This window comes from Bufo gargarizans, chromosome 7, assembly GCF_014858855.1.
Source record: "Bufo gargarizans isolate SCDJY-AF-19 chromosome 7, ASM1485885v1, whole genome shotgun sequence".
Taxonomy (NCBI): domain Eukaryota; kingdom Metazoa; phylum Chordata; class Amphibia; order Anura; family Bufonidae; genus Bufo; species Bufo gargarizans.
The window spans coordinates 32,856,573-32,883,429 of NC_058086.1; the positions used below are offsets into that span (position 1 = coordinate 32,856,573).

The 26,857-nt window shown below is 46.9% G+C and overlaps 1 protein-coding gene across 1 annotated transcript; it reads right to left on the reverse strand.

Annotated features, from left to right (window-relative positions):
* LOC122943287 (cytochrome P450 4A4-like) lies at window positions 1-25,040 on the reverse strand. Its single transcript, XM_044300898.1, has 12 exons — window positions 24,864-25,040; window positions 24,192-24,336; window positions 23,049-23,093; window positions 22,801-22,928; window positions 21,536-21,660; window positions 20,935-21,086; window positions 4,627-4,733; window positions 4,329-4,519; window positions 2,752-2,885; window positions 1,934-1,998; window positions 443-525; window positions 1-178 (listed from the first exon to the last, which is right to left on the reverse strand). The coding sequence occupies exons 1-12, from the start codon at window positions 25,038-25,040 to the stop codon at window positions 1-3; spliced, it is 1,530 nt and encodes a 509-aa protein (XP_044156833.1).
* Window positions 25,041-26,857: the final 1,817 nt, after the last annotated feature.

The window sequence follows — 26,857 nt, forward strand, 5'->3', positions numbered from 1 at the left end:
TTATGATTCTTCCTGTATTTTCTTCATATTCAGGTAAATACCATTTGGAGAACGGAGGACTAGCTGAGGGACTTTTATTGGTTCTTTGTCCGGGTCTGGAAACAGTTGAAATCTCCGTAACGTCAGGGCGATGGCAACTTTCATCTCATTCATAGCAAAGTTCTGTCCAATGCAGTTCCTGCGAAACGAAATCTGAAAGTGAGATTTCTTACCTCTGATCATTCACCACTATTTTTATGAATTCTATATTTATAGCCCAAATATTCTGATTCATGGGTGACCATATAATCCATGGGTGCGGGGAGCTGCTATGACTAATAGGGGGATTCTCAATCATGTCTCCCTACCTCAATGACATCAATGTTCCCTAATATGGCTTAATGACCGGGGTGTCCTAATGGGTCATCCCCCTCTATGATAAGTTTCCTAGGATTTATTTTACCTTGATCCGGCTGAGAATGGCAGGAAGGCATGGGAATGTCTTTTGGACGGATTGTCCAGTGAAAATCTCAGTGGGTCAAAAACCTAAAAAAAATTGAACCACACTGTTAATACGTAAATAAAAATGTCAGTACTAAAAAATGTTCATGTCAATGTGGGCGGCACAGATGGAAGGCTTCTTGCTGACTTCTCCAAAATGGCACATAGCTTTTCCCAAAGAGCGAATTTCATCTGTCCCAAGCCAAAAATTTCATCTGTCCCAAGCCAAAAATGGATGGGGCTTATGAAAACCTCACCCATACATGGATGGCCCTGTGAGTTTGTGGGCATTACCAGGGCAGGACTTACTTGTTTCCAATATACCAGCTATAATGTGGACACATAGCTATGGGAGTGCAGGGATTAGAGTCACATACGGGTTCTGGTGACAATGACAATGGAGGACACTTGCAGGGGCTTACAGAAGGGTGGTGGGGTTACATATTTACGATCATACCCTTCCACTCATTTCAACTGTATCCTCGCCCTCTGGACATGGAAACCGCAGAGTTACTAACAGTCTCGAATTTGCAGCGACTATCCCTAATTTTCAGAGACAGTTCCTTCAAACACAGTCTTTACCGGGCTGAAAATTTACGAGGCTTATGTAAACCCTGACCATAAATACAGTCCTGCATTGTATGAGGCGTTCCAGAGGCCGGTCCCAAATTTATCAACTACACTGGATAAATCTGAATACTACTGGAGCAGCAAGGTGCTCGCTCCCTGGCACACACTTTTGCAGGCCTCAGATCACTTCAGGCCGGCGGTCTACTAGGAACCATTCACTCGATGGAGGCCTGCATGATGGCATCACTTGAGACAAAGCAAGCTAGAAGTCGGAAGAGGACTGTAGCCTGAGCTGCTCTGTTCATCGTTAGAATGGAGTTAGGTGACTATTCATTATTTTATTTTTTTCGGGGGTACTATCACTGTTCAAGAGCAATAAGGGGGTTGTACAGTATAGCAGATTTTGTCCCAGCCAGTGTTTGGACAGGAAGTATACCAATCTCCTCTCCAAAAGAGAAGACAAGGGACCATTTCATCCCAATAACTGGGAATCACATCCTCTACTCAGCTTCAAGTTGCGCCCCTGCCCAATAACTTGGACCTAATCCTGCAGAATCTTGCTGACTCAGGCCAATATCACAATACTATATGGGGCTCCAGAGGAACCATAGGGCATTTCCATTCAACAGGTGTCACCCCCAGATTATCCCCATCACTCTGTGCAACAAAATGTGCACAGAATTCACATCCTGGATATGGCTGCCCCACAAATATATCTTCTCATCCACTATAATTTATACCAGATGATATTTGCCAATTTATCAATCTTGGCACATAGCTCTTCCCCAAAAGCATAGGAGCAACATTCACACCCTAAAATAGTGATACCACAAATATATCTTCTAATTCATCATAATTTATACCAGATGATGGAGAGCCTCACCTCGGGGTCGTCCCACATACTGGGAGATCTATTGATGCAATATATATTTATGATGGTGACAGCTCCTGCCATGGGAAAAAGAGAGACCGATTAGAAACCAAAGTCACCCTCGTACAGATGATTGTGTCAAGATCTGCTGTAAGACTGGCCAACAGCTATCTTTCCCAACCATTCCATACACATGTACAGTTGGCTTAGCAGAGTTTTGTTAACTTTGGTGGAGAGCACCTCTAGCTTATCTCCCCAAGAATAAAATGATGAGGCATGTTGAAATCCAATGGCCCGATCCTTATCTTCCCCCTTATACATTAGATGGTTGGCCCTTTTCACTGAAACTGGCTAATCTAGATTACATACATCTAATGTACATGGCCAGACTAATTGTAGGGGTGAAGAAGTTGTGGTCATACTTGACCCTGGAGCTAGAGGAAGCCCAGAAGGTCTCCCTGGTCCATTACTATGAATAAAACCTAACGTGTATGACCCACAGTCTCCTCGGATACCTAGTGAACCAAATATTCTCAGTTTCATGGCCAGACTAAATGTAGGGGTGAAGAAGTTGTGGTCATACTTGACCCTGGAGCTAGAGGAAGCCCAGAAGGTCTCCCTGGTCCATTACTATGAATAAAACCCAACGTGTGTGACCCACACTGTCCTCAGACACCTGATACTTGGTGAACCAAATATTCTCAGTTACCCCAAGAGATAAGTGTCACCAGCGGTGTGGCCATTACATTTGCCTCTTTGGTGGTCACCCCATCCGAGAAGTTATAGTTATTAGAAGATATTACCGTATGTAGATATTAAAAACTGCCTACCTTTGGGTAGGCTCCGCCCATCACAAAATGTGATTGGTTCTTTTAGTTCACGGGACACTCCTGGTACAGGTGGGAAGAGACGCATGCTCTCCTTAATACACATGGTGGTGTATGGCAGCTTACCCAGGTCCTCCCTGTAAGATACAATTACTATAAGTATATATATAGTCTGGTCAATATATGTTAAGACTGAAAAAATGGAGGTTAATTATGAACACCGTGTATGCACACAGGTTACAAGGCCCAGACCTCAAGATGCTTGCCTGCTTCCCAACAGTCATAGCATTAGCCTACAGCTGCCACTAGAGGGAGCTGGAGTAGCTCTGTTCATCCACTTAGGCTACTTTTACGTTTGCGTTTTTGCTGGATCCGGCAGGGGATCAGCAAAAACGCATCCGGTCAACAATTCAACCATCTGCATCCAATCTGAATGGATCCGGATGTATTATCTCCAAAATGAACAAGAAGGATCCAGCACTAAAACTATAATAAGTCAGTGGGCACAGAATGCTTTCTGGTGCACTCCGTTCCGGTTTGTTCAGTTTTTTTCCTATTCACAATGAATTGGGACAAAACTGAAGTGTTTTCCTCTGGTTTTGAGACCCTGTGCCAGATCTCAAAATCAGAAAGGAAAACACAGATGTGAAAGTAGCCTTATGCTTCTTGCCATCTATGCCTCTTGCTGCTCATAGGGTGCACATGTTCCTTACGATTCTTAAAGGGCCAGCGCACACATACCCTAATCTTTCCCAGCCAATGGCTTGTTACCCTGGGGTACCTAAGCCACCTTTCTCTATGGGAGGATGTCTGAGCAACAAGTTCTAGTGCACTAAGTGTCTGCAAAGGTGTTATGATTACATTTGCCTGCCTGTGTACCGTCTTCTGCCTGTTTCCCAGATTTGACCATTCACTGTCAGACCTGACCTCTGCTTGATCTCCGTTCTGACCCTGAGCTGCCCACCTTGACCTCAGACTGTTAATCAGATTTCACAGAATCTGTCTGTCCTGACCTTGGCCTTTCCCTGACTACGGTTTTGCCTGATTCTTCAGTGCTCCTCATTGGTGTCTCTGGACCCCTGGGGTTCAGCCGTCATCTAAACAGACACTACTTCAGGAGGTAGCAGCTTGCTGGTTTCCCTGCAGTAAAGTCCAGATCCCTGTACAGTGGTCAATGGGTGAAGACCAGGAAACTGCCAGAGTAACGCCCTTAGGAGTAGCCCCAAGCCAAATCTGTTCAAGTGACACATAGGAATCCACATCCCCTTCGTAACCCCCATTGAGTTGAAAAGAAGGTGGCACTAATGAGATGGTTCTCTTTCTCAGCGAGATCTCTTTAAATATTCTTTTCCCATTGAGCATTGCCTCTAAGTCTCCATACACAGCTGGTCTCTTTAAGGAGGTGATAAGGAGATTTTTGCAAAAATTGAGGTGGTCTGGGCTTGTGGGTACACAGTTAGCCCATGTACCCTCCAAATGCCGTGCAGTGTTAGCCCACTGGTAGGCGCCACTCCCATCTTGGTATAGAAATAAAACCTTTAATAATCATCTTGGAAGTGAATAAACTCTTTGAGGCTCACCACTCCACTGTCCTCCGATCTCCCAGGACCTCTCCGATCTCCTCCCGACATTTCTCCTGGTGCTCTGGATATTTAGCCAAGCAGTACAATATCCAGGAGATGCCACTGGCTGTTGTGTCATGTCCTCCAAACATGAAGGTGTCCACCTCTGCCTGCAAATCTTCATTGGAAAGTCCATGACCATTTTCATCCTGAAGCATTGAAAGTTACACATACATTAGTAGTTACATATTGGAAATGTTTGTAGTAAAGTGCCCCCACGTGGTGTTTTGTGGTAGTACAGAGTCACGTAAATTACCTTGGCACATAAGAGAATATCAAGAAAGTCCAAATGTCTCTTCTGCTTCACTTTCTCAAGTTCACTTTCTTGCTTAAGAGATTCTTGTCTCCTTTTAATCACTTTAACTATAAATAAATATTAAGTCATTAAGGCTGTAGCACAAAAGAAAATGGACGTACACAAAAATGTTATTGCAATTTAGAAATTTAGGAAAATCCACCCCCCCAAAAAAATTCCTTGAACGTATAAGCCATTTTCTGCAAAACTTGGGTGACAACCAGTATAGACACCCTTACAGCACCCAAAGTGTCCCTCACAGGATCAAGATTTTCCTTTAAAAATGTGAAAAGTCGATGCTCCGACTGAGGATCCTATTGCTTTTTTTTTTGTCAAATCTCTTTTTATTGGAATAAAAAGATTCACAAAGCAAGATAATGCAAAATCAGACCTTTACATTGGGTCTGTCAGATTAAGACATGAAACATAAATTAGGCTTCCAGGGCTCTAGCCCGACATCACAGGTAGGTGAGAATACCGTTTCTCTAAAAAGAAGGTCTGTCTGTCATCGATTAAGTGTGAAAATAAACAATAAACTAAAAACAAAAATGCCTTTTGTCTCTTTTTTATATGTCACTTACTCAACCTACATGGGATAAGCTATGGCTGAATAGGTAAATGATCACCCTTGAGCAGTGGCGTACACACAATCCATGGGGCCCCTGTGCGAAACTGATCCAAGGCCCCCCCGCCCCCCCCCAGTGTCCCCGCCCAGTCGCCCACCCTCAAGCCACACCTACGCACAGCCCTACCTATATATCGCGCCCATACCTCTTACATCCAGTGACGTCTCCTTTGATGTAGATGTTCTCTTTCTTCATCTTCTCCATTCAGACCGGACCACCATGATGATTTCTTTCAGCCATCTCTCATCTCTGCAGAGTTTGACAGACAGACATCTTAGTTTCCTACCCCCATCAGACCCCCAGTCAGCCCCCATGAGACCTCAGATCAGCCCACAGACCCCCAGTCAGCCCCCATGAGACCTCAGATCAGGCCAAAGACCTCCAGTCAGCCCCCATGAGACCTCAGATCAGGCCAAAGACCCCCAGTCAGCCCCCATGAGACCTCAGATCAGCCCAGACACCCAGTCAGCCCCCATGAGACCTCGGATCAGCCCCCATGAGACCTCAGATCAGCCCAGACCCCCAGTCAGCCCCCATGAGACCTCAAATCAGCCCAGAGACCCCAGTCAGCCCCCATGAGACCTCAGATCAGCCCAGACCCCCAGTCAGCCCCCATGAGACCCCAGATCAGCCCAGACACCCAGTCAGCCCCCATGAGACCTCGGATCAGCCCCCATGAGACCTCAGATCAGCCCAGACCCCCAGTCAGCCCCCATCAGACCTCAGATCAGCCCAAAGACCCCCCATCAGCCACTTTTGGATTCATGGTAGGCCAGGGCCCCCAGGGGCCCTCACTATTCAAGTCAGGGGCCCAGCCTGAGGCGGGCTTTTCCTGCCAGGCAGCTCAACCCCCCCCCCAATGTGCCCTGCTGCTGCGGCCTGCCGCTGCCCCCCCCCCCGGTCATCTGGCAGGGGGGATGCCAGGGGCCTAGTTTGCCCTGTGCCCCAGAGAGCCGACGATTGCCAGGCCAGCCCAGGGTCCGGTCCGGTCGGGTCGGGTCCGGTCGGGTCCGCTCCCCCCCCCGGCTTTTACTTACCGTCGAGTTACCGGCTGGCAGGGCAGGGGAACTTCAGTTCTTCTGTTCTTCCGGTCGGCGCCTCGGCGGTCCTCTTCTCGAATCTGACGTCCTCTCTGAATTCCCGCGAGACCTGCACAGGAGTTCACACAGGTCTCGCGGGAGTTCACGGGCCCGGCGCCGGCCGCAGGGAGGAAGGAGGAGGGAAGGAGGCGGGCCTGGAGGAGGGAAGGAGGCGGGCCCGGGGGGGCAACTTAAATGTTATGTGAATCGGACGGATGGATGCCAGACGCAGCTGCAGCAGGGGCCAGGGGTCCGCAGGCGGCCGGGCCCCCCTGGGGTGCCGGGCCCGGTCGCAAGTGCGACCCCTGCGACCCCTATATGTACGCCACTGCCCTTGAGGAACAAGCGCAACTGGTCACATGGGCTAGAACCAGAGTGTAGAGTCCTCACCCTGGTCTGCAAATTTAATTTCTACTCTCGGGCGGATCTGCATTTTTGGCATGCTCTAACCACGGCTCCCACACCTGTAAATACCTTCCCCTAGCATTATATGTCCAACCCACTAACTCTTCCATACGACATATATCATCCATTTTCTCATACCACATTTTCAAGGATGGTGGTTTCTTGTCCCTCCATTTTATAGGTATTAAAAGTTTAGCTGCTGTGATCATATGCTATATGCCCGGCCTAAAGTCAGCTGAGGGTAACCACAGTAGTACCAGCTCCAGTGAGAGTTTCAGATTTGTAGCGCAAATCTGGTTAATTATCCTCTCAACATCTTCACAGAACTTCTTCAGCCTTGGGCAGAACCACCAGATATGTGATAAAGAACCTTTATCCCTGCCACATCTCCAACAAAGATCATCGGATGTCAGGCCTATTTTATGCAGTAGTTCAGGAGTTCTATACCACCTGGTTAGGATTTTCAGGGAATTTTCCTGAATCCTAATGCATTTGGAGAATCCATGGGAGTGGGTCAGTAATATGTAATTTCTAGCTAGGTCATCTAGGGAGCAGTTCAGCTCTCTCTCCCAGGCTCCTATATATGAGGGAATGTTGTTATATCTAGCTTTCAGCAGTTGTGTGTAGATAAGTGATATGCACTTCGGGGGGACATTTGGAAGCAAAGTGTATGTTTCCAACCAAGTGGGTTCTGGAAGGGGAATAAACTTAGATTTTTTAAACTTACTACATGTGGCCTCAAAATCCTTTTCTAGCAAGAAATCCCATTTTTCAACGTGCTCTGCAGTAAAAGTAGCATAATAATGATCTCTGAAAGGTGTTTTTGCCAGGTTCCCTATCACAAGATCCTATTGCTTTATTTATGGAAATGCACTCCATTATTGAACTCCTCTCATACCATAGGCTTATGTGGTGTGGGGATTTAAATGTTGTACTTAATGCTATATTGGATCGCTCATCCCCCACTACTCATGCTCGCCCACCTTCCCATAATGCCAAAATACGACACGTTTTAGAATCTTTGTCCCTGCCTGACTCCTGGAGAGAACATAACGGTTCCCAAAGGGGCTACACCTATTACTCCCCGCCCCACCAGGTTTACACTCACATCGATATGATACTGATCTCAACGTCCTGCCTGCCCCATTTGGCTTATTCTAGGTATGTAGTCTCCTCATAGTCTGACCACCACATAGTTTTGGCTGACTGATCGTTCCAGCACTCCTTACTCTTAGGAGATTGAACGAGTCTATCTTGACACGCCCCACAATGTATGGTCCACTTCATGATGACCTTAAGACCTTTTTTATAGAGAATTCTACCCCAGGAATGGATCCAATGGTGCTGTGGCTAGCTCATTAAGCTTTTATGCGGGGTAGGTTGATCAAGGTAGCCTCCCGATTGAAAAGAGACAGGAATTCAACTCAAATTGCACTGGAGGCTAAGTTGGGCAGGCTAGTACGAGCTCACCAACAATCCCCATCTTTATATCTCCTTAAGGAGGTGAAGGATACTAAAACGCAACTTAATATGCTGCTCTCTAATATCGCCAATAAGCTGGATAAGATGTTAGCGCGCCAACATAAGGCTAGACAAAAAAATGAATCTAGTATTCCAAATACGTACACGTTTGGGACGAACCACATCGCATACTGATGTCATTTATGATACATTCCATAGTTTTTATAAGCAGTTGTATTCTAATCCGGTTGAGAACCTTAAATCACAGGTAGTTAACTTTCTGTCCTCAGTCCCACTCCCTAGGGTCTCCCCTGAGGCTCTAGCGGATTTGAGTAGGGAAGTCTCGGGAGATGAGGTAGAATATACGATTAAAGCCCTAAAGCTGGGAAAGGCCCCGGGGCCTGATGGATTCTCTGCGCTCTACTATAAAAAATTTGCCCAACTATAGATTCCCCACATCACCCACTACTGCAAACAATTATTGAAGGGATCTACACCCCCATCTGAATTTCTCTCTGCCAAAATTACAGTGATTCCTAAGCCAAACAAGGATCCCCTACTTCCCTCCAACTATAGGCCCATATCCCTTCTTAACCCAGACAACAAAATTTTTACCTCCATATTAGCGCATCACCTCAAAAGAATACGTCCCGATCTTATACATAGAGACCAAGTGGTAGGGAAGCCCCAGACATCAGAAAAATATTAAATCTGATCCAGGAGGCCAATAGAACCAATACTCAACTCGCCGTACTGGCTTTAGACATAGAAAAGGCCTTTGACACCTTGGAATTATCTATGTCAGGTCCTTTCCTCTATGGGTATTGGGGGACCTTTCCTAAAAGAAGTCAGGTCCCTTTATTCTACCCTGCAGGCTACATGTCTCATCTATCCCGATTTACAGAGGTACACGTCAGGGCTGCCTCCTTTCCCCGGCTCTATTTGCACTAGCAATGGAACCCCTGGCCATTCATATCAGAACCAACCCAGATATTACAGGACTCTCAGTTGGAGGCACAGAATATAAGCTAAATCTTTTTGCAGATGACCTCCTGCTCTCCATTACAAACCCACTTATATCCTTCCCTTCCCTATTGAACATACTTGGGTCCTTATCGGCTGCCTCAGGCCTCAAAATTAACCATGCCAAATCTGAACTCCTCCTTTGCAATGTACCGCCCCAAATTAGATCCATTCTACTACACCGCTTCCCATTTTAACATAAACCCCATAACATTTCTTATTTAGGGACTCTATTACCCTCGAAACTTGAGTTGGTATATAAGACCAATTACCTACCTTTATACAGCAAAATTTGGGAGGATCTCACCCCCCCCCCCCCCCCGCGCCTCTAACCTACGGACGCTCCAAGCAGATATTATGAAGTTTGTCTGGGCTATCCAAACAAATAATGTGTTGTCATAAAGCTCAGGGAGGTCTCTCTGTTCCAGACCTTATGCGATATTATAAAGCGGCCAGATTGGCCCAACTCTTCTTGACACATTTGGATACTCAATCTCACCCATTGTGGGTTTCACTAGAGCAATCTATACTCGCTCCATACTCTTGGAGGGCCCTGATATGGTCTACCCTTCCAACTGCCATCCCCACTAAATCCCTGCTGTCCCATTACTCCCTTCTCCTGTGGAGGTCTGTCAGATTAATCTTTTCTCTACAATCCAAACTTTCCCCTTTGACATATCTCCTGGGTAATCCCTCTTTTCCTCCTGGACTTCAGGCGAGTACTTTCTCATGGTGGATCTTGAATAAGTTGTGTTCTCTTCAGGCATTCCTAGTGAGGGGTAAATTGATTTCTCCAGCTGACTTTAATGATAAATACCCCCCTCCTGAGAGGTAGCAATTTAACGTACGTCAAATATTCTCGTTCCTTTACTTCCTACGGAAGACTACTCAAACAATTGATTTTACTCCTTTTGAACAGTTAATGGCATATTCACTATATAAGCAAGGACTGTTGTCTCGGATCTACGCAATACTCAATGCAGCTCCGGAGGGAGCTAAATTGCGCTACATGAAGGAGTGGGAGGAGGACATGCATGTGGAATAACCATCTTCCAGACGGTACCAGCGCTTCCAAACGCTTACCAAGGGATCTTGGCAAACTACGTTGGCCGAGACTTCTATAAAAATCCTACATAGGACCTATATGGGCCCGACCAGATTACACCGTATTTATCCTGAGGTTCCCTCGGGGTGCTTTTGAGGCTGTGGTGAGGAGGGCACAATGCTGCATATATGGTGGACCTGCCCTACGGTGCGGAGGTTCTGGAATCAAATCAGCAGCTTGTTATGATCACTGTTGGGTTGTGCCTTTCCTACATCACTCTCTCTTTGCCTTCTAGGGGATAAACCCTTTTGGATTACTTACGCTAGGTTCAAATTGGCACAATTCATACTTTTAGCTGCCAGAATCCACATTGCCTTCAAATAGCGATCTCCCTCACTGAGATACCAGGCGGTTCTCGATAGGATCAATAGAATCTGCTTATACAAGTGGCTCGCAGCCATTGGTTTGGACACATTTTGTAATGACCGGCAACACGCACAGGGAGGAAAACAGGGAAAGCCCTGCCCAAGGGAGAGGGAAAGGTGGTGACCCCTAACTCACCTTGCAGCTGGCACCTGCCTGCCCTGACGTCCCTAGACGGGTTCCTCACCCGTGCAGCGATCACGTGCCTAAACCCTGGCTTTCCCTGAAATGAGCCCTAGATAATGAACGGGCCGGTGGGATCGCTATTCCTCACCACTGCACTAAGAGGGAAACACCAGGGAGAGGACAGACAAACACAGACAAACACAAACACCCAGGTGGACGGCAACAATTGTCCACAAAGGTCCAACAGGGATCCGGAGGGTAGCGTTCTAAAGCAACACTCAGAGAACGCAGCAACACAGCTCCAGTGGGTCAGAATAGATGTCCAGGCAGGAAGCTCTATATATGGCAACCAGAGAAGTGTGAGAGGGGAATATAAGGAGGATTGGGAGTGCTGGACAAGGAACAGCTGAGAGAAGGAGCTACGGATCCCTGAGTGAGCCAAAAGGGTTTGTAAAGCAAACCCAGAAAGCTACAATAAGGAAACTTCCCTATCTGACATAGAGCGTGCAGCCAAACGCTGCGACCTCCTGACCCCGGGTACAACGGAGTCAGGCGTGGCTCTTGACACCCTCGTGACAGTACCCCCTCTCTACGAGGGGCCTCCGGACACTCAGGACCAGGTCTCTCAGGATGAGAGGCATGAAAAATCTGAACTAGCCTGTCGGCGTTTACCTCAGACGCAGGAACCCACATTCTTTCCTCGGGACCGTAACCTCTCCAGTGCACCAGATATTGGAGAGAGCGGCGGACCCGACGAGAATTAACAATTTTGGATATCTGAAATTCCAAACTACCATCCACGACAACAGGAGGGGGTGGCAGCGGTGACGGTTCTAGAGGTGGAACATATTTTTTGAGTAACGACTTATGAAAGACATTATGGATTTTAAAAGTCTGAGGTAACTCCAGGCGAAAAGCCACAGGGTTGATGATGGCTACAATCTTGTAAGGACCAATAAACCTAGGACCCAGTTTCCAAGAGGGAACCTTCAACTTGATATTCCTAGTAGACAACCACACATAGTCATTCACTCCTAGGTCCGGACCTGGCGACCGTCTCTTATCAGCCATGCATTTGTATTTACCTCCCATATTTTTCAAGTTAGCTTGCACCTTCTGCCATACTGATGAAAGAGATGACGAAAACCGTTCCTCTTCGGGAACCCCAGAAGACCCCCCCTCTTTGAATGTACAGAATTGGGGATGAAAACCATATGCACCAAGAAAAGGTGACTTGCCAGTGGATTCCTGACGGCGATTATTTATGGCAAACTCAGCTAACGGTAAATATGACGACCACAACTCTTGGTTTTCAGACACAAAACATCTTAGATATGTCTCCAGGTTTTGGTTGGTACGCTCAGTCTGTCCATTCGACTGAGGATGGAAAGCTGAGGAAAAGGACAAGTGAACCCCCAAACAGGAACAAAAAGCTTTCCAAAATTTAGAAATAAACTGGGTTCCCCGATCCGAAACAACATCGGAGGGGACCCCGTGAAGCTTCACGATCTCACTGACGAATACCTGAGCAAGAGTTTTAGCATTAGGTAGTGCGGGTAACGCAATAAAGTGTGCCATTTTGCTAAACCTGTCCACTACTACCAAAATCACTGTTTTACCCGCAGACAAAGGTAAGTCAGTGATAAAATCCATAGACAGATGTGTCCATGGTCTATTGGGAATGACGAGTGGTAATAGAGACCCTGCAGGACGTGTATGTGAAACTTTTGCGCGCGCACAGGTAGAACAAGAAGACACAAAATCCAATACATCCTGACGCAACCTTGGCCACCAAAAACGACGAGACAATAGCTCTAAGGTTGCTTTACTACCCGGGTGCCCAGCAAGTGCCGAATTATGATGTTCCTTTAATAATTCGAGACGTATGTTCAACGGTACAAACAATTTCTCTGAGGGGCAAGAGACCGGGGCGTCCCCCTGGGCCTCTAACACCTTCCCCTCCAAAGCAGAGTGTACCGCAGAGACAACTACTCCTCTTTGTAGAATGGGTACCGGATCACTCACATTACCCCCTCCAGGGAAACAACGAGATAGTGCATCAGCCTTGGTATTCTTTACCCCAGGACGATAGGTAATCACAAAGTTAAACCTGGTAAAGAATAGCGACCACCTAGCCTGTCTAGCAGTGAGACGCTTAGCTGATTCGAGGTACAGGAGATTTTTGTGGTCCGTAAACACAGTGATGGGGTGGACTGCCCCCTCTAAAAAGTGACGCCACTCCTCAAACGCAAGTTTAATAGCTAACAGTTCCCTATTGCCAATATCGTAGTTCTGTTCTGCTGCAGATAGTTTTTTAGAAAAGAAAGCACAAGGACGCCATTTGCCAGGAGACGGACCCTGAGACAGCACAGCCCCCACTCCCACCTCTGATGCATCAACTTCAACAATAAAAGGCTGAGAGACATCAGGTTGGACTAGTACAGGTGCTGAGGTAAACCTCTCTTTTAGAGAGGAAAAAGCAACTTTAGCGGCGTCAGACCATTTAGAAAAATCAGTCCCCTTCCTAGTCATGTCAGTAAGGGGTTTTACGATCACCGAATAATTTTTAATCAATTTCCTATAGAAATTCGCGAAGCCCAAGAACCGTTGTAGTGCTTTGAGGTTCTCAGGAAGATCCCAATCCAAAATTGCCTGGACCTTCCTAGGATCCATACGGAAACCTGAAGCAGATAAAAAATAACCCAGGAATTGTATTTCCTGAACGGCGAAGACACATTTTTCAATTTTAGCATATAATTCATTCGTCCGTAGGACCTGTAGTACTTGTCTGACATGCTCCTCATGTGTTTTCAGATCAGACGAATAAATTAAGATATCATCTAGGTATATGACTACAAACCTGCCGATTAGATGACTAAAAATGTCATTAACGAAATGTTGAAAGACGGCAGGAGCATTGGTCAGGCCGAAAGGCATAACTAGATTTTCATAATGCCCCTCAGGGGTGTTAAACGCTGTCTTCCACTCATCCCCCTCTTTAATACGAATCAGATTGTAGGCCCCCCTAAGATCGAGTTTGGAGAACCACCTAGCACCCGCAATCTGGTTAAACAGGTCAGGAATGAGAGGAAGCGGGTATGGGTCTCGGATGGTTATCCGATTTAATTCACGAAAATCTAGGCAAGGACGCAGGCCCCCATCTTTCTTTTTAACAAAGAAAAACCCTGCAGCCACGGGTGAAGAAGAGGGTCTGATGTGTCCCTTAGCCAAACTCTCGGAGATATAATCCTTCATGGCTTGTCTCTCTGGACCTGAAAGATTATATAACCTGGTCTTGGGTAATTTTGCGCCGGTAATAAGGTTAACCGGGCAATCATAAGGACGATGAGGTGGTAACTTCTGACAACCCTTTTCAGAAAAAACGTCATCAAAGTCCGAAACAAATGTAGGTAGGGTAGTTATGGAGGCGACTAAGCAATTGCTATTTAAGCAATTTTCTCTGCACGGCTCACTCCACTCCAATATCTCCCTGGCCTGCCAATCCACCACTGGATTGTGCGCTACCAACCAGGGAAGACCCAGCACCACCGGAGTGGGAAGCCCCTGTAGTGTACGGGAGAGTAATACCCCGTCACTACAGAAGGGTCACTTGGGTATTGTCGTTCCCCCTGTATTTTTGGGGAGGTTGGTATAGAATATCTTATAATGTCATGCTATGTATTTTCCTGTTACTGTGAAACGTGCATTTGCAGGCCGGCTAGGGTGTAGTTCCAGCTCTGAGTCACTAGAGGGAGCTAGGGAACCCTAGGTTATATAAGGCCCAGTCAGGAAGTAGTAGCAGGAGAGGCAGACAGTGGGAGCAGAGGTCAGAGATGATCCTGTGTCTGAGTGGAAGCCAGGCTATGGGCCTGTGAGAGCAAAGCAGGCCCCAAGCCTGCCGGCTAGGAGAGGGTAGTAAAGGCCCTGTAACCGGGTTCCGGATCCAAGGAAAAGGTTCCCCTCCTGAGTCATCATCCGTTTAGCTGAAGCAGCATAAGCCAGACACCAGCCAAGACACAGATTACCACAGAGGCCGATCAGATAAGCAAGAGGTACTCAAGATAACAGAGGAGGTACTGGATAAGGACAGCTTCAAGGGTACGCCAGATAAAGGGCATTAGACCTTGGAGGGAAAGTCACGTGTAGCGGGACCAGTCAGGAATAGTGTGCAAGCCGCCTGTACTGCATCTCCTGCAATCAACACTCTGTATTATACATTGCTAAGACCGGCCATTCTGTAATTCCCAAGAACCACCTGTATTGCTACAAGAAACCAACCGTCTTTCATGGAACTGTGCTGTACCTGTGTCCATGTATTATCCTGACTGATATTCAGTAAAAGTTCCAGTTTTTGTTGGCTATCCTGTGCTTGCTTCATTCTTCCACCATACTTTACACGGCGTGTCACCGTTTAATTGACACTGGCGTCACGAACTTTTAATATCTGCCTGTTCCTGTATTTGCCCCAATTGAAGACGACAGTGGATCCCAGGTTAGTGGTCAATCTGCACTACAAAGCCCAGCATACACTACTGACCCCCTGGGACACTGCATCGCTCTTTTTGGCGTCACGAACAGGATCCGCATACTTCTACAGTGCAGAGAAGTGTGAACTGTGTGCTTTAACCATTCCACCACCGTATTACAAAGTCTGCACCCTTTATTTCTAAACCTGTGGATTACAATTGTGCCTGGGAGGAATCAGAGACGCTGTACTGTGTTGCGCTACCCCCAGAGAGAAAATCGCATTTGTGGACTGTGTTTTATTGGACTTTTCATCATCCTGCTTGCTGTCAGTGAATTGCAGCATCAGGACATCTAAAATGGCCGCCGACGCCATGAGGCTTTTTACTGCGCCATCAGGATGTGCAGAGGCGCGAATATTTGGCGCCGAAACCTTCCAAGAAGAAGGAGGGGACGATTGCCCTGGAGCGCCGCCCACCTTGAGGAGTGGCGAAGCGGCTAACTACTTTGAAGAGTTACACCTGGGAGGCGGGGCTCCGATGGAGATAGACTGGCCCAGTGCGTGGGAGGAGTCAGAGTCGATGCAGCAACCAGGAAGAGAAGAGATGGCATGCGCTGCAGAGAGCGAGGATGAGACCACGTGCGAGTGGGGCGCCACTCCACCGGACTTTCCGGAGTTGGGGCCGTGGGATCCTCTAGCCTGGACGGCCACCCCCTGGGCCCAGGCCATGGACCTAAGCATCACCCGACCTGAGTCCCCACCGATCCGTCGCCGGCATGCAGAATGGCCGGCTATTATGGAGGAGTTGAGAGCCGCGGTGGCGAAGAAGAACACCAGCCGGAAGAAGCGGTTCGAGGAGATGGCTAAGTCCATACAGGGAGACTCCTTTCCGGGTAAGCCCCAGCTAGAAAGGCGCCGCGGGATCGTGGTGTCCTTTGATAAGGACAAAGGCTATGGGTTTATCCAGGAGTTGGGGACTGGCCGGGACTTCTATGTCAACCGGCGATCGGTAAAGCGGCACTACCTCCCGGAGCATCTCCACAATCTGACTATGGGGGAGATCGTAGAATACACCCCCGCCGAAAGTCTAAGGGGCCCCTACGCCACCGCAGTGACTCGCCCGAAGGCGCCGGCTGAGAACTGGGACTCTGGGAAAGAGAGGTCAGAGCCAGTTGAGACAGAGAGAGCGCACGGGGAAAAGGGCCAAACCACCCATCTTCAAAGTCAGGCCTACCTCAGTCCAGACGTCTTCTGGGAGCCTATCGTGCTGCAGGGGCTAGAGGAGCGATACCCCCCTCCGGATGCAGTGAGACGGGAGGAAGAGAAGGAGCGGCAGGACAGCTGCCGGAGAGCCGAGGAAAGTGCTGAGGCCCGGCGCCAAGCAACAGCTGCCATTGTTCCCCCAGCGGCCGGACCCCCTGGACCTCCGGTAGATCCGACCACCTGTACCAAAGCAGAACTAGAGGCCCTACGAAAGAGGGTGTATTGGGTGGCGGACCTCGGCTGCGCAGGAGGCGTGCGATGGTTTCCATTTCCGAGGACGGAGGCCGAGATGGAGGCCGTGAAAGATAAACCTCCCCCTCTAAAAATTGTCAGGGGAGACGGGTTTCAAATGTGGCCGTCCTTGCCGGAACAACTGCTGCAGGTTCCCTATGTCGACTCGTCATCTGAGGAAGAACATGATACTCGTCTGTGAGTACTTTTGCCCTCTTGTTCATCTCCTTAATGGCCGTTTGTCCCTCCATTTGGCAGAGCTGGTGAAGCTCGCTGCCAGTTACCCACGGCCGGTGGCATCCTAGTTAAATAATGTGCCACTGTGTATCAATGCTTCCAGCTGCCTTTGTTTTGTTTGGGACATCCGGTTTGCTGCTACAATCCCAGTTGTGCCTTATTTTGCACTGTTTTTCCCTTTTTACCCCCATTTCAGGTTGAAAAGACATTTTTATGTCAGCACTATTTTAAAGGGTAAGCAGGACTTGCCAGGATAACAAGGCCCTGGTATTGTCAGAGTCCTGTATTGTCATTTTATATATGTGCTGCTGACAGTATTTAATAACCGGTTTTTTATTCAAGTATATGTGCCCAGAGATGGACTTCCTATGTGCAAGCCTCTGAGAGGTTAATTTATTATGGACTTATTTATTGTCATGGACTATCCTGGTTCTTTCAACATCCGCTGTGCCAGGTCAGCGCCCCCGTTCCACACACTATCCTGTGAAAAAGAGAACGACGCCCCTTGTCACCAGACTTCACCATTTCCAATTGGGTCTGATAAGAGTGTAATGGACATATATGTATGCATGCATGTGTCTTTCTCTATTTCAGGTCATGATTCCAGTTGGGCGGGCCCTGATGGAGTACGAGGTCGTACTCAGCTTAAAGCAGCGGGGTATGTAGTGTACGGGAGAGTAATACCCCGTCACTACAGAAGGGTCACTTGGGTATTGTCGTTCCCCCTGTATTTTTGGGGAGGTTGGTATAGAATATCTTATAATGTCATGCTATGTATTTTCCTGTTACTGTGAAACGTGCATTTGCAGGCCGGCTAGGGTGTAGTTCCAGCTCTGAGTCACTAGAGGGAGCTAGGGAACCCTAGGTTATATAAGGCCCAGTCAGGAAGTAGTAGCAGGAGAGGCAGACAGTGGGAGCAGAGGTCAGAGATGATCCTGTGTCTGAGTGGAAGCCAGGCTATGGGCCTGTGAGAGCAAAGCAGGCCCCAAGCCTGCCGGCTAGGAGAGGGTAGTAAAGGCCCTGTAACCGGGTTCCGGATCCAAGGAAAAGGTTCCCCTCCTGAGTCATCATCCGTTTAGCTGAAGCAGCATAAGCCAGACACCAGCCAAGACACAGATTACCACAGAGGCCGATCAGATAAGCAAGAGGTACTCAAGATAACAGAGGAGGTACTAGATAAGGACAGCTTCAAGGGTACGCCAGATAAAGGGCATTAGACCTTGGAGGGAAAGTCACGTGTAGCGGGACCAGTCAGGAATAGTGTGCAAGCCGCCTGTACTGCATCTCCTGCAATCAACACTCTGTATTATACATTGCTAAGACCGGCCATTCTGTAATTCCCAAGAACCACCTGTATTGCTACAAGAAACCAACCGTCTTTCATGGAACTGTGCTGTACCTGTGTCCATGTATTATCCTGACTGATATTCAGTAAAAGTTCCAGTTTTTGTTGGCTATCCTGTGCTTGCTTCATTCTTCCACCATACTTTACACGGCGTGTCACCGTTTAATTGACACTGGCGTCACGAACTTTTAATATCTGCCTGTTCCTGTATTTGCCCCAATTGAAGACGACAGTGGATCCCAGGTTAGTGGTCAATCTGCACTACAAAGCCCAGCATACACTACTGACCCCCTGGGACACTGCACCCCTCCAGAACATAACATGAGAGCATCTCGTTATGGTGGTCCCCTACCCGAAGGTGTAAATTATGAACGATGTGGGTGAGGTTTCTCTGAGACAGGGGAGCAGAATCTATAGCAAATATGGGAATAGGTCTCTGTAACGTACAGAGAGACAAACCCATAGTGCGGGCAAAATGGGCATCTATCAAATTTACCCCTGCTCCACTGTCTAGAAAGAAAGAAACAGTCTCTGTCTTATCACCAAAAACAATAACCGCTGGCAACACAAATTGCGATGTACGTATGGAGGAAACGTATACCCCCCGGCTGACATCCTCCACACAGCCTGGGGTTAGTAGTTTTCCGACGTTTTTTTTGTTTCTGAGTTTTCTTGTTAATGAAATGACCCCTCTCCCCACAAAAAAAACAACCCCCACGCCTACGGCGAACCTCAGGAGGACGGACCTGACGAGTAGTTCCTCCTAGCTGCATAGGCTCGTCTATGTCCATACAGACTAACTGCTGCTTGGGAGGGGTTACCAATGGCTCCGGTTTTTTCAACCTGTCCCTAAGGCGTCTATCTATACGGATAGAAAGGGACATAACCGCATCAAGGGAAAAGGGGGTCTCATATAATGCAAGCGCATCCTTAACCCTTTCGGATAACCCAGAGCAGAACTGACTCCTGAGAGCCGGGTCGTTCCATTGGGTATCCGTAGCCCACCTACGGAAGTCAGAGCAATACTCCTCTACCGGCCGCTCTCCTTGTAGGAGTCTCCGTAATTTTGATTCAGCCAGTGCGACTCGGTCAGGGTCGTCATATATGAGACCCAAGGCCCCGAAAAACTCATCCACTGACCGAAGAGCCTGGGAATCAGTAGGTAAAGAGAACGCCCAGGACTGCGGGTCCCCCTGCAGCAGGGAAATAACAACACCCACCCGCTGTTCTTCATTACCAGAGGAGTAAGGACGCAGTTTAAAGTATAGTTTACAGGCCTCACGGAACGTCAAAAACTTGTCCCTTCCCCCAGAAAATCTGTCAGGGAGAGGGACCTTGGGTTCCGCAACAACCTGGTTACCAGTAGCAACCGCTGGGCTTGCGGTCTGTTGTAATTGCTGCTGTTGCTGGAGGACCGACGCCTTCAATCCTGCCACCTCCAAAGACAGGCCATGAAATTGTTCGGACAGAGCAGCAATTGGATCCATACTGGATTCTAAGTAGGTAAAAAAAAAAAATTTTTTTTTTTTTTTTACCTACACAAAAATAAGGGCCAGATATAATGTAATGACCGGCAACACGCACAGGGAGGAAAACAGGGAAAGCCCTGCCCAAGGGAGAGGGAAAGGTGGTGACCCCTAACTCACCTTGCAGCTGGCACCTGCCTGCCCTGACGTCCCTAGACGGGTTCCTCACCCGTGCGGCGATCACGTGCCTAAACCCTGGCTTTCCCTGAAATGAGCCCTAGATAATGAACGGGCCGGTGGGATCGCTAGTCCTCACCACTGCACTAAGAGGGAAACACCAGGGAGAGGACAGACAAACACAGACAAACACAAACACCCAGGTGGGCGACAACAATTGTCCACAAAGGTCCAACAGGGATCCGGAGGGTAGCGTTCTAAAGCAACACTCAGAGAACGCAGCAACACAGCTCCAGTGGGTCAGAATAGATGTCCAGGCAGGAAGCTCTATATCTGGCAACCAGAGAAGTGTGAGAGGGGAATATAAGGAGGATTGGGAGTGCTGGACAAGGAACAGCTGAGAGAAGGAGCTACGGATCCCTGAGTGAGCCAAAAGGGTTTGTAAAGCAAACCCAGAAAGCTACAATAAGGAAACTTCCCTATCTGACATAGAGCGTGCAGCCAACCGCTGCGACCTCCTGACCCCGGGTACAACGGAGTCAGGCGTGGCTCTTGACACCCTCGTGACACATTTACTGTTTTTGAAAAAGTATAGAAGCCCTGGCTGTCCTCCTCTTACTCCACTGACTTTACTCAATGCATTGCTTTATAGATTGGTACTTTCTTGTACAATGGATTGGAATATGTATACTGGGGGTTATGTGACCCCCATTGCTATCCCACGTTTCCAATATACTGATTGCTATATACATCATGCTAGGAATACCCCCCAAAATTATTACTACCACTATTTGTTTTGTTATTTATTCTTTACTCTGTATTGACTTATTATCTTAATCTCTCAATAAACAAGTCTTTGAAACTGTGAAAAGTCGAACAATTGGTGTTCCTACTGACCTGTATGTTCACGTGCAATCTTCAGCGCCTTCCGGAAACGAAATCCTTGAGGGCTCAAGTGAAAAATCAAGTCACTATGATACGGAACGTGGTGGATTCTGTAATTTACCAGGTAGGAGATGTCGAATACGGCTTTAATGTAGTCACTTTCACTGCAGAAAAAGAGAAATGAAGTCATCATGAAAGCAGAAAATTCTTTTTAGGTTCCTGTGTTGCATTTATAATTTTGGTGATTGCAGCCTCTATATCTAACTTAGGGTTATTACCCATTTTTCCTAGAATAGACAATTCCTTTCCATATGTTCTATTATCCCGCACTAGGAATCCCCCCTCCATGAGCCTTAGCAAGGATCTTCTGCCAGTACCAACCCATACCCATTACATGGTCACTCCGGCATTTGGATTGACATCTTGTAATATTACATTTCCTCCATTATGAGGAATAATCTTTGGCCGGGTAGAGCTTCCTTCTTGGTGACAGGTCGTCACTTTGGGTTAGAGAGAACAGTTCCTCAGTATTTAGCCGATCCCAAGTATAGCTTTATTCTAAGAATGGGTTGAACAGATAAAGCCAAGCAAATCTCCAATCTCTGGGACTGACCTGTCCAGCTGGCAGTTGCTCTTGTAGCTGAAGGCACATTTCATGATGGTGTCCAGGGTCATGAGGCTGACGTGATGGAAAAGCTCCACTGGTTTCTTCTCTGGTAGCATCTCCTCCCATTTTTCCTAACAAAGTATAATGGGTACATTAAATGTTGTATACTACACTCATGCCAGAAGGTTTCTTATGGTGCCTCTTAGGGAAGAATGTATATATATTTTTTTCAAATAAAGAATAAAACTCGGAAGTCGAAACCAGGTGGGGAGGGGGAGGAGAACATCATGGGGGCTCGTAGTCCTGTGTGTTCCCTCCACCTTCAATTGTAATGGCTCCTGCTGCTTGATGGGGTCTGAGATCCAGCTAAAGACTGTGGGGCACATTTATTAGGGCCAGCGTTAAAGCCTCAAGCTGCCTGGCTGCCATAGTTTTGTGTGCCCATCTCGAGTTCCAGACTATGGCCTCAACTTGCTGGCTAGGACTCTCCAGTCTGCCCATATGGCATGTGCATGCAATCCCTGGCACTTAAAAGGCACACTCTAATTCTTTCCCAGACTATGGATGGCCACTTCTGGGTATTTTAGATGCCTTTACCTGTTGTAAGGTGCCTGAGCAATCGGTGTTTCCAGCTTGCTAATCCATGCAAAGGTGTTCTATTCATTTTGTCTGCCTGTATACTGACTCCTGCCATATTCATGACTCTGATTCTCCGCTGCCTGACCTGACCTGTGCTGGTTCACCGTATTGATTCTTTATTGCCTGCTCTGACTTTGAAGTGTTTCTTGGATTTGCATGTACTCTGCCTGCCCTGACCTCAACGTGTCCCTGACTATGGTTTTACCTGATCTCTTAGTGCTCTGCACCAGTGTCTCTGACCCCCATGGGTCAGCTGTCAACTACACAGGGACTACTCCAGGAGGTATTGGGCTGGTGGCTCCCCTGCAGCCAAATCCAGATCCATGTACAGGGGGAAAGGGTGAAGACCAGGGGACTGCTAGGATAACGCCCTTAGGATTAAAGCCAAACCTGTTGGTTGACTGCTGTAACAGTGTAATGTATATGTATGTGTATATGTGTATTTTATATATGCAGGTGTATATGCAGGAGGGGCACAGACACACATCCTGCACAGGGGCCGTTTGATGTCAGCATCCACCCATAAGCTGAAGTTAGTAACTGGGGGGGGGGGGGGATGCTTAGTTCCATTTCATTTTAAGTATAAAAAGATGGAGAAATGATTTACATTTCTGGTAACTCTTTCCTCTTACCAGCATAACATTTACACTTTCAGACATCTCTCTGATATACGGCTTCAAAACGTCATAATGGAATCCGGGGGTCAGTAGCTTTCGATGCTGGAGCCATTTCTGCCCTGATAAGACCAGCAGCCCGTTTCCTAAAGGACATAATCAGCGAGTCAATGACGATGTATGATGACCACAGCAGAACATCGATTATAGGAAGAATTACATAGTAGCAAAGGCTTAGATTCATTGTATCTTCTCCTATTACTCACCAATCCATGGGGTGATGAAGCGATAGGCAAAGTTATCCTTTGGATCTGTAAGGAACAGAAAGACTATTTATGAAGTATGCATGGGACATGGACATAGAGTTATCGACCAATCATCTAACAACCATTGTTTGTACCTTCCCACCCTCCCCAATTATTAGTATGGGTGACCCTTATGTCCACAGTGCGAAGGAATAAAATGCTGCAATATAATGTACAAATTTGTGGGATGTACTGAAATTAGCAAGTCTGAGTGCCCAACTGGGGTGGTGTCACATGGGTTACACCAATCTAATGTTCGGAGAAATCTGGCCAAAAGTGGTTTTGGACACCTTCGACATGGAAACAAGGCCAAGCAACTGAACTATGCTAAAAACTCAAAATGTATAATATTTGACAGAAGTCAGTTTCTTCATGGAAGGGCTGGAGAGCAGTAGGTCTCCTTGCAAGTTTCAGGCTGCATTTCAGCAAATGGGGACTTAATCAGGATTAATGGTGTCCTCAATGCTGAGGAAGGTACTTCACACAATATGATCAGGGAGGCGTCTGATTGGCGCCAAATTTATACTGCAGCAGGACAAACACACAGCCAATGTCATTAAGAAGTATCTTCAGTGTAAAAAAGAACAGAGAGTCCTGATATGGTCCCCAAAGTGCCCTGATCTCAACATAGAGAAAAAAAACACAAAGACCTGGTTGTGGTCCAGGGTCAAAGCATAGGGCAAGAGTAAAGCTACTCATGGAGAGAAGGTTTGGGTCAATACACCCGCTTTTTCTGATCTCAACATCACCCAGTTTGTCTTGTATTACATAAAGAGACTGAAGTATTTGAGCAAGCCTACATCCACAGAAGATCTGAGGTCAGTTCTCCAAACTGGCTGGAACAACCTCCCTGCCGAGTTCCTTCAAAAACTGCGTGCAAGTCTACCTTGAAGAACTGATGCTGAAGGGAAAGGAGGGGTCACATAAAATTTTGATCTGATTTAGATCTCTCTTGTTCATTCACTTTGCATTCTCTTAATTGATAAATATAAACTATTATCGCTTCAGTTTTTGAACGCATTCTTACTTTGCAGCAGTTTTTCCACACCTGCATACAACTTTTGCACAGTTTTGTATATATATGCATCAGAGAAAGATCCTCACCTTGTCTGGACAGAATGGCTTTTGCATAGTCCGGGTGAGTGACAAAAAGAGTGGGCAAGAAATTGCTCAGCCACATGGGGAAGGCGTAGTCGTACTTCTTCGCGTAGCCCTCCAAAATGTCCAAGTGTTTTCCGTCATGCCTGAACTGCGAAGTACGAAACATAATAATTATAACAACTCTTTGCAACAAAATGTCTCAAATCTGACACTATGTATCCGATAGATGTACCTAAACATGACAGAAAACGAGATTTCAAAAAAATACGTTGGACAGAACCTTCACCTTATTCGTCAGAATTTTTCCTGTCCCTATTGCTTACAGGGGTTGTCCCCATTTCTTGACACAGACGAGGGTTGACATGTAAATTTGGATGGCTATGCTCTTACAGCCTCCTTTTACCTAGTGCTCTTTTTTGTGTCAGTCTTCACTAATATGTTTGCATTTTATTCATGCGTATAATGAATAGAAAATGAATAAACTATAGGTTCTACACAGACGCACTGCTCGGTAGTGCATGAAGTAGTTGGTGGTATAACTGAAAGGAACCATAACCTCTGTATAACAAAGATGGCGGCAAGACAGCGGCAATGGATCGTACAGTATATGGCACCTATTTTCTGGGTGCTTTTTTGGAAAACCGAACAGTCTCCTAATTCTCTCATGCTACTTACGTCATGGGCATTGCCATAAAGCCAATGGCGTTTAGGACCCGGGAAGGCGGTGAAGGCTCTCTGCAGCTCCTTGAATTTCAGGTAGAATTTGGAGAGTCTGAAGAGAAGGTAGAGGGCACCTAGGCAGGCTGCCCAGTACAAGAGCTCAGTGGGTCCTGGCAGGGCTGAGGGTGCCATGTCTGCTGTCAGCAAAGGTGTACAGTTCTATACATGCCGCAAAGTCCAGCGTTTATATATGTTAGTGACATCAGGAGGTAACGCCCCAAAGATGAATGGGCTGAAAGGGTTAGGTGAGAAAAATCAAAAGAGGACGCGAACCAAAACAAGCGCAAACATTCCATTCATGAATGAGTCAGAAGATGAAAATTACTAGAGACAACATGTCAAGCACAGGCGTTATTACATCGTCAGTCAGTTCACCTCTCACCTGCAATATTAAGAAACTGCTTAACCTGCAATCTATAGAATAATATTACATAAAAAGCTCACTCACTTTATATATACATTGAATTATGTATCATGCACTGATCCTGAGGGACAGCATCAAGTATACTCCACAGCTGCAGTTATACTTCTGCATAAGTGTATGAAGTTTATCAGGGCTCATAGATGTGGGCTAAACATTTAAGACATTTTTTATTGAAAGCTATTTGCAAAGTTGATGTATTTTATATTTTAGATGCAACAGAGAACTTGGCCACGGCAAGGAGAAAATTGCAATCATAGTATGAGACACAATTAAAGCTATTTTTTCAGGCATGCTTCCTCTATTAATGCCACCATAGCTTTGTTCAAATATATTTTTTGTGAAATGTCCTGACATATTCCCTTCATGCTTACTAATATGTTTCACACTGTGTGGCCGGCACGGTGGGCTGGTATGGTCTTTGGTCATGTGTGCAGATGAAGTAGTGTTGAGAAGGTGGGCCCAGTCTGTATAGGAGGTGTATTGGCTCCAAGCACTTGGGTCCTGATAACCCTGCAGACCACTTCCATTAACTTGATCCTGAACCAGACTGCTGCTGTTACTTGGTTCTGCTGGCAAGAGTCCTCCAAGACCGGTGTAGAAGACCCTGAGTATCTTGCAGCTTGTTGAGGACCACTTCCAGGTGGTAACTATACTGCCCCTATCCAAAAGCATGACCAGAGACCAAGGCAGTGCCAGGCCTACAGAGACCCTGCATGAACTAGTACTATGAGTTGTTCTGGAGAATTAACAGAGATTGTAACCATCGAGTTGTGTTTTATTACTTGCATCCACCAAGCACAGTGCCCATTAGAGACTGTAACTGCCAAGTTATGTGTCATTCCTTGTAAGTGCCAAGCCTTGTGCCCAAAAGAGACTGTAAACACCAAGCATTTTGCCCATTATAAACTGTAACAACCAAGCCATTACTTGAAACTGTCAAGTAAAGTGCCTATTAGAGATTATAACTGTCAAGCTTTGTGCCATTACTTGTAACTAGAGAGGAGTGAATCGAATCCCACAAAGTGAATTTCGAGAGAGTTTGGCGAATTTCAGGTTAAATTCAATTTGCTTAGAAGCCGAATTTCCTCATGCTTTGTGTCAGCGAAATAGTATAAAAAACAAAAAAAATCAACCTTACCTCCTCCATTTGCTCGCGATGGGCCGCCAGCCTCCATCTTGCTTGAAGATCTCGGCCGAAATCCCGCATGGCGCGAGATTACATCATCACGCCGGCTGGCGTGGTGACGTAATCTCGCGCCGCACAGGATTTCGGCCAAAATCTTCAAGCAAGATGACGGCGGCCGGCCCGTCGTGGGCAAATGGAGGCAGTAAATTTGATTCAATTTTTTTTTTTCATTGTTCATTTTACACTCAGATGCCGCGATCATGTATGAACGCGGCATCTAAGAGGTAGAATGACTGGGACGGCGCTATCGCAGCTCCCTATCATTGCACCCGCTACTTACAAAAAAAAGCACTTCGTTACGAAGTAATTAGTCACAAAGTGAGTTTTTGGGTGAAATTC